The sequence below is a fragment of the Mastomys coucha genome, unplaced genomic scaffold (genome assembly GCF_008632895.1).
Source record: "Mastomys coucha isolate ucsf_1 unplaced genomic scaffold, UCSF_Mcou_1 pScaffold18, whole genome shotgun sequence".
Classification (NCBI taxonomy): domain Eukaryota; kingdom Metazoa; phylum Chordata; class Mammalia; order Rodentia; family Muridae; genus Mastomys; species Mastomys coucha.
In genome coordinates, this window is record NW_022196900.1 from 90,811,391 (window position 1) to 90,819,347 (window position 7,957).

The 7,957-nt window shown below is 47.7% G+C and overlaps 1 protein-coding gene across 1 annotated transcript; it reads left to right on the plus strand.

Moving 5' to 3' along the window:
• The first annotated feature begins 657 nt into the window (after positions 1-657).
• Stmn1 (stathmin 1) lies at positions 658-6,443 on the plus strand. The gene is made up of 5 exons (XM_031379018.1): positions 658-762; positions 2,471-2,543; positions 3,030-3,202; positions 5,408-5,599; positions 5,935-6,443. Exons 2-5 carry the CDS (start codon positions 2,531-2,533, stop codon positions 6,004-6,006), a joined length of 450 nt encoding a protein of 149 aa, XP_031234878.1. The 5' UTR covers positions 658-762; positions 2,471-2,530; the 3' UTR covers positions 6,007-6,443.
• Positions 6,444-7,957: the final 1,514 nt, after the last annotated feature.

The following is a 7,957-nucleotide window of genomic DNA, read 5'->3' on the forward strand; positions in this document are numbered from 1 at the left end:
ATCCCAGAGCCTCACGCTGTCCTGCACAGATCCCAGTGTTTCCAGCTCGGGAAGCTGACGGGGAGAATGCAAATGACCAAGGGAAGGACCACGCCCGTGACCTGCCAGTAGGAAATGGGTTAGGGACTGCGACGTCGCGCTACAAGTGACAGACACGCTGCCGTGTGTCCCGGATAGGACGCAGAGGGTAGAGGACCTTGCAGGGGCGTGGAGTGGCATTATCTTGTCAACAGGGGTTCGGGCGTCTTAGGCGACTGGGAGGGGTATGGTATTAAAAGGGACACTGCTTAGGGAGCGAACGAAACTCCTATGGCTGGGTAGAAGGAGAGTCCAGTCGGTCCAGGTCTAAAAGGTAGAAGTAGGTTAGGACAGACCCCTCCCCTGCGCCTCGCCTCGCCCTGCAGTTTTCCTAAAGAGGGAGTCCCGTCAGCGATTCAGTCCTACGGCCGCAGTCAAACACTCTTGGATCAGAGACCCCCGGCTAAGTCCTGGCTCACACCTAGAGGGACGTCCCCCTACCCCACCAGGAGTGCCCCACCCCTAGCATTGTCCTCCCAGCCCCACCGGCCGGGACTACAATTCCCGAAATGCTTTCCTCCAGAGAGGCGGGGCCGTCAGGCTTCGGGGGCGGGACCGGCACGTGCCGTCACCCGCAGCCAATGCGGAGCGCCTGGTGTGGGTCACGTGCCGCTGTTTGGCGCTTTTGTGCGCGCCCAGGTCTGTTGGTTCTCAGAGTGTGGCCAGGCGGCTCGGACCGAGCAGGTGGGTGCAGGCTCTCCCTAGGCGGAGGCCAGGGCGGGCTAGGGAGCAGCCGGGAAGGCGGCGGGCCCCCAGCCTGGGACACGGCAGGGGCGGAGATCCGGAGCCCCGGCGGGTGGGCAGCGTTCGTCTTTTGTGCGGAGCTCGGGCGGAGCCTTGGCTTTTGTCCCCGTCCCCCGGGGGATGCGGGTTGGTGGGGAGGGGGCGCGGCCGGCGGCTGCCTTGAGCCCCGGGTGCGAGCGTTGGAGACAATAGCAGGCGTGAGCCGTCCTCTGCACCTACCGCCCGGCGGGCGCGGCTGTTCGGGGGGTCCCCATTGTCTGGAGGAGAGCGAGGCTGGGGGCGCTCGTGCCCCGGAGGGGCGGCGCCCACCCAGGCTCCCGGGGCTTCGCGGCGGGGGTCCCGGGCAGCTCAGGGCACTCGGTCAGTGGGTGGAGGCCGTGCGACCAAGCCCTCAGCAGCCACCCCGGGACTGCATGTCCGCGAGGTGTTTTTGGCGGGAGTCGGGGGGGGTGGTGTAGACTGCCGCGCGCTGCCGGCCCGGGAGGGGCGGGGCCACCCCGGAGGACCGTTAGCCCCGCCCATCCCGCCGCTGCCCACGCGCGCGGGCTCCCGAGTGTGGAGAGGTTCGCGGAGATTCGAAAAGGCGCGGGGAGCCGAGGGGCGGGGCCAGGGGCCGGAGCGGAGGGCGTGTTCTGATTGGCCCGGGCCACAGCTGCCTGCCCCGGCCGGGACCACGCCCATGCTGTGTAGTCTGCTGCGTTGGGTGCTCTGCCACAGATAAATAGATTTTTGTTTTTTTTTTTCTTCGTTGCCTCGTTTTTTGTTTTTTGTTTTTTTTCAGTGTCTAGCGTTTGGAACCTTTAATCATACGCTTCGGTGCTAAAAGAACGGTGATCTTTAAAAAAAATACACGACAACTGTTGAAAAAAATTTTTTTTGCGACTTAAGGCATCAAATGTGACAAACCTAAGGCGGGCGTGGTGGCGCTTGTCTGTACACTCCGAAGCTTCCCCCACCCCACCGCCCATCAGTGCATCAAACATGGAACCCAGGGCTTTGCAAATGTTAAGCAACTGCTAACCAACTGGGCTAAATCCCACCCCTCTACCCTGAGGTGGCTGAGGCAAGAGGATTGTAATTTTAAGGCCAGCCTGGGCTAAGTAGACCCTGACCTTGAAAGAAACCAAGAGGTTCACAAAACTTCATTTTCTCACTGAGGCTAGTAGCTTAAACCCTAGGAACAATAGGACTTGAATACCATTGGCTGCCAGCGTGGGTGTTATCACCGTGGCAGACACAGACAAAGCAGGGGTGGGTATTTCAATTGCACAATGAGTTGTAGGCAGAATTAAGATGGCTCCGATCTCATTGTTGGGTTGAATCTGGTATATCTTACGTTGAGTAGGAAAAAAAACGTTAAGGGAAGGAATCCTTCAACCTTGGGATTGAACCTCTGGGTTTTGAGATTCCAAGATCTTTTTTTTTCTTTGAAAAATATCATTTAATTTGATTTTCTGCTGCCAGCGTTATTCAGTTCAAATATCCCAATATGTTTCAGTGTTTCTAGATGATTTTTTTAATGATGTTTCTTGATTTCCACTTAATGATTTTTCTGACATTGTCAAGGGTGTGATTTGAGATCCCTTTGTGCTGGTGACATAGGAGAAATGTGAAGAAATTGATTGCATGCTTTGAAAAATCATTCCAGGGCTTTCCTTGCCAGTGGATTGTGTAGAGTGTACAGCCAGTCTCTTGTCTTCTGTTCGACATGGCATCTTCTGGTAGGTAATTGATTTAGAAAAGCTGAAATCAGGGTGGGCTTATGGCTTGAGAATAGGAAGTGGTGCAGGCCTTAAGCTTTTAATTTGGCATTTGTGTTCTTTTCAGAATTTAATTTACAAATAAAAATGCAATTAAGAAATGTTTATTACTTGAATGAGTATATGGAAAGCTCATAGCCATTCATAATTTTGACTTGGTCCAAAGCAAAGTTGTGGGGTTTTACACACGCCATTCTTTGTTTCATAGAATGATTGTCAAGTACTAATTCTTCCTCAAAATGGTATTTGTTAGCCCAAAATGTTGACCTTTAAAAAAAAAATGTTATTTGATTTCTTTTGACTTGTATTTTGGTTCGATTACCATAAACACTTTCATTTGCTTTCATTCTGCTTGTAAAATTATTGGTTTTTAGAAAATTATAGAGCCCTTTATTTAAATAAGCAAGCTGGGTCTTTCTCATTTATCATACATCTGATCAACTCCAGATATTCAGGTGAAAGAGCTGGAGAAGCGTGCTTCAGGCCAGGCTTTTGAGCTGATTCTCAGCCCTCGGTCAAAAGAATCTGTCCCCGATTTCCCCCTTTCCCCCCCAAAGAAGAAGGACCTCTCCCTGGAGGAGATCCAGAAGAAATTAGAAGCTGCAGAAGAAAGACGCAAGGTAACTCAGACCGCTTACAGGAGAGCCAGGAAACTTACTATGTAATGAGACATGCTGGCTTCATTTTCATACAAAGGAAGAAGGGATTGTAGCTGCACCGGGATCTGAAATAGCAAATGTCCTTGTGCCAGAGGTTCAAAGGAAGCAGCAGTCATCGTTTAATGAGCTCCTCTCAGGGGCCAGCTCTTTGACTCAGGAGCTTTCTCTAATAAATGGAGGTTCTTTGGTGGGCTTTGTCTCAGGTTATAGACTTGAAAATTGTATTGTTAAGGCATTTTCCTGAAGTCCTGTTAGTAAGTGCCGGAGGCACATTTACTTCTTTTTGTCCTTAAAAAAATGGGACATTTGTTGCTGGGTAATTATTTGTTTCCTTAGTTTTGCTTTTTTTAAAAGAGCTATGAAATAAAAAACTTTAAAATTCCAGGGACGTGGTATCATTAGCTTTTTCTCACTTCCAAACACTTCTATTATAAAGTAACTGTCATTGAAATCTAATGAGGCCTGGACGGGGTAGCTCAGCGGTTAAGAGCTGACTGTTCTTCCAGAGAATCCATGTTTGATTGCCAGCACCCACGTGGTAGTTCCAAACATTCAGCTCCTTTTCCAGGGGGATCCACTTGCCTTCTTATCTTCATGGCACCACACTCACAAGTAGTACATAGATAAATGTGTGAGCTAAACAGCCGTACATATAAAGTAAAATTAAATAAGAAATAAGGCCTTATGAGAGGCTGGAGAGGTGGCCCAGCTGTTAGGAGTGCTTGCTGTTCTTCAAGAAGACCAGAATGTGGTTCCTAGCACCTACATTGGGTAGGTAGTTCACAACTTCCTGCAACTCTAGTTCCAAGGGATCTGAGGCCCTCTTTTGGCTTCTAAAGGCCTGACACACACATGTACATATATATTTATATAGACCATACACATAAAAGTTAAAAAAAAAAAAAACTAATGAAAAGTTTAACAAATATTAATTATAGAAGAGTTGGAAAATGAAACTATAGCCATTATAGTCATTATTTTATTTCCCAGAGGTATCCACTGTTACCATGTATTTCTGTCCGTGCAACGGTATTGTTAAGAGCTTTAGATAGGAGCAAACGCCTGCCACTCTTGTAGAGGACCACATTCCATTAATAGCCCCCATGTGGCAGCATATAGCAGTCCTCATTCAAGTTGCAGGGGATCCAGTGCCCTCTTCTGGCCTCCTTAGACACTAGGCATACATTCAGTACACTTACATGCAAACAAAACATTCATGCATAAAATATAAATACATTTTTTATGAAAGAAATTTATATAAGTTTTCATTAAATCTCTTCCATCTCCAGGAAGAATGAGGACATTAGCTGGGTACATCTATAATTCTAGTACTTGAAAAGTAAAGGTAGGAGGAAGATCAGAAAGTCGGGATCATCCCTAGCTAAATATACTAGTGAAAGCCTGGCTGGGAGAATGCTTGCATGGTAGAGGTGGCAAGATCACAGTTTCAAGGCTGTTAGTTCAAGGCCAGCCTAGAGTCAGAGCCTGTCTCAGAACACAAATAAAAAGAATGTCAGCATTTATCCTGGTATGCCATCTGCTGCTCTTTTATATGGTTTAGGGTCCTGGAGTAGGAGAAAGCAATAGAACCAGAGACTAGAGAGGAGAGCTAGGCCCTGTGCTCTGTAGCCGGACTACACAGTTACTGCCTAGGCAGTGACACTCCCATCTGGACAGATACTGTCCAAGGTGCCCTGCACTTAAGTAGATTGTTCAAGTTATATGAATACTTTAAGCAATAAAGTAAACTATTTTTGAAATTTTATTCAAAATCTTCTAAGGGTTTCATTAACAAATAATTTGGAAGGAAATCTGAGCAAGCTAGGTTGGTGTGCTATATAGCTATAATCCCAACACTGGGAACAGAATGAAGGTAAATCAGGTTTCAGGTGAGCCCCTGCTACACAGTGTTCAGGCTAGCCTGAGCTACACAAGATCTTGTCTCAAAAACAAACTTTTGAATGAACAGCTAGTTTTTTAAGTAAATACGAACATTGATAGGAAAACAGGTGATTTAGTGGTTTATAACTGGTACTTCGGTTCCTCATTTGAATATTTAGTTTCAGGGGACCCGTTTTTCTGCTTGTTTCCCTGCTAAATAATTTCTGTTGTAGTTTTAACAAATGCCAAAGATACTTGAGAGGGGCCTGTTAAATTTTTTTTCAGTCTCATGAAGCGGAAGTCTTGAAGCAGCTTGCTGAGAAGCGGGAGCATGGGAAAGAAGTGCTCCAGAAAGCCATCGAGGAGAACAACAACTTCAGCAAGATGGCAGAGGAGAAACTGACCCACAAAATGGAGGCTAACAAAGAGAACCGGGAGGCGCAAATGGCTGCCAAGCTGGAGCGTTTGCGAGAGAAGGTTGGTTTCTTTATAGAGTTAGTAGCTTCAGGCAGCATGAATTGGCTTATACCATCTTGATAAAAATATAACTGATTCCTTTTTGTCATCAATTTGGGGCTTAACATTCAGTAAAGAATAATCAGCATAAGTGCGTATTCCTTGGAAGAACAGTTGGAGCCTTAGCCATTGTCATCTCCAAGAGACCAACAGGTTGAAGATGATGTCTTGGGAGTTTTGATGTGTGGTTCCCATGGGTTGTGTGACTGAGGCTGTGTTGAACCTCCAGTAGGCAGGGGACAGGGCTCGACGAGTTATTTTTTGGACAGATGACACTTACGTACAGTTTCTTCCAGGACAAGCACGTTGAAGAGGTGCGGAAGAACAAAGAATCCAAAGACCCCGCGGACGAGACCGAGGCTGACTAAGTTGTTCCAAGAACTGACTTTCTCCCCGACCCCTTCCTAAATATCCAAAGACTGTACTGGCCAGTGTCATTTACTTTTTCCCTCCTGACAGATATTCTAGAAGCTGATGTAGGACTGTATAGGTAGATCCAGACCGTGAGATGTTTTAGGGGCTCAAGGGGAGAGACTGAAAGTGTTTTACTCCTTTTTAAAGTGTTGGTCTTTCTAACGTAGCTATTTTTCTCGTTGCATCTTTTCCACTCAGGCACACTCGGTGTGCTGGGTTAATGGCTAGGACTGTATTGACTGTGGAAGACGTTTGTGAAAAGTATGTAGTGGCTTCTTCCAACCCATTAGATGCTGAATATCTGTTCACTTTGCAATCCCAATTCTGTCCCAATCTCACCAGTGCTACTGTACTTGAATGGTTAATAAACTGCACAGTGCTGTTGGTGGCAGTGACTTCTTTCTGTTAAGGTAGTGACAAGCCCTAGACCTTCTCACCCGTGGCCTCCTGCTACTGTAGACACCCAGCCAGTCCTTTGCTCCCAGTCTCTCGAATTGTCCTTGCACAATCATGGCTTTGTGTTGCTGTCTTACCCAGATCAGCTGTTATTTTCTTTCAGATGTTTATGTGCAAACAAGCAGTGTTTTGTTCCCCTTAAAAAGGCAGATTACAGACACAAAGAGTGATTTCCAGAGAACAGTTTAAAGACCATCCTTAAGGTCTTAGGATATTTGATGGTTTGTTTGCTTAATATGGCAGCTGGGAGGAGAGGTGCAAACTATGTTCTTTCCTTCAAGTGACATCCTAAGATTCTGAATGCTCAGAAAACTAATTGTGCCGCTGTAGTGGCCCTGTGAGAACGGGAAAGGACCTTGGCAAGCAGCACTGACTGCCGTGGTTTGAGAGGCAGACACCTCACCTTACAGCCAGAGACTAATGTTCACTATGGTCAGCACACCGCCTCTCAGCTCAGGGAAAGCACGGGCAGCTTTCCTAGCCCTTTTGGGAAATAACTTTAATTACATACAATCTGTCTGCCTGCCCCTCACATCTGCATAAAGCTCTTAGAAGCTAAGCCTCCACAGCAAGAGCCTGCTTGCAGGAGGCCAAAGAGTGCCTTGGGGACTAGGCTTAATGGCTTGGGCCTGCAATTTCAGCACTTGGGAGGCAGAGATGGAGGGTGCTGGGAACTGAAGATGCCAGCCTAGGATACAGAGGATGTCTCTACAGTCAATAAAGAAGTGGAGCTCCAAGTGAAGAACCGGCCCCGGCAACTCTGGTTTCTGTAGAGGTCCTCTACAGATGCAGTTGGGGAGGGGCTTTGAGTGTGCAGAGAGCATGGTTGGAGTCACTCTGTTTGGCACTATATAACAATTGTTTTCTGTCAGAGGCTAATGAGTGATGCTTTTCTGGGCTTGAGCTGGGGATGATTGTGCAGCAATGGTGTGCCTCAGAGTTGACTTTGAAATTGTGTAGGAGGCAGGCCATAGTAGGAGTTCTGAGAAATAGCTGGGGTTATGTAGGGCAAATAGAAACAAAATCAAGGGCAGTTCCTCCTGAGCAGAGGTCACGTTCGGAGTCATCAGATCCTGTGTCTGCTGCATGAAGTGAGGGCCCTGCTGAAGGTTGGCTTGGGTAACATGGTCATGACTGAGCAGATGGGGATTCAGATGGAGTGCAGATTAGCCTAGGTGCCCTGGAAGTTACCTGCCAAGCCAAGATTGTCTCTCTGCCTCTAAGACTGCCCACCCGCTGTGACCAGATGCCAGGGGTCCCCACAATGAGCTGAGCCTGAGGTCCCAGAAACGTCTAGTAGAGTGTGGTCTCCTGACACCTGCTTCTGCTCCCACAAACAGAGCGCTGAGCATCCTTGTGGCTGAGCCCACCATTAGTGGAAGCTCCAGTTCTGCACTTATGAGTTGTAAGAGCTTGGGGATGTAGCTCAGTCGGTAGAGCAGTTGCCTA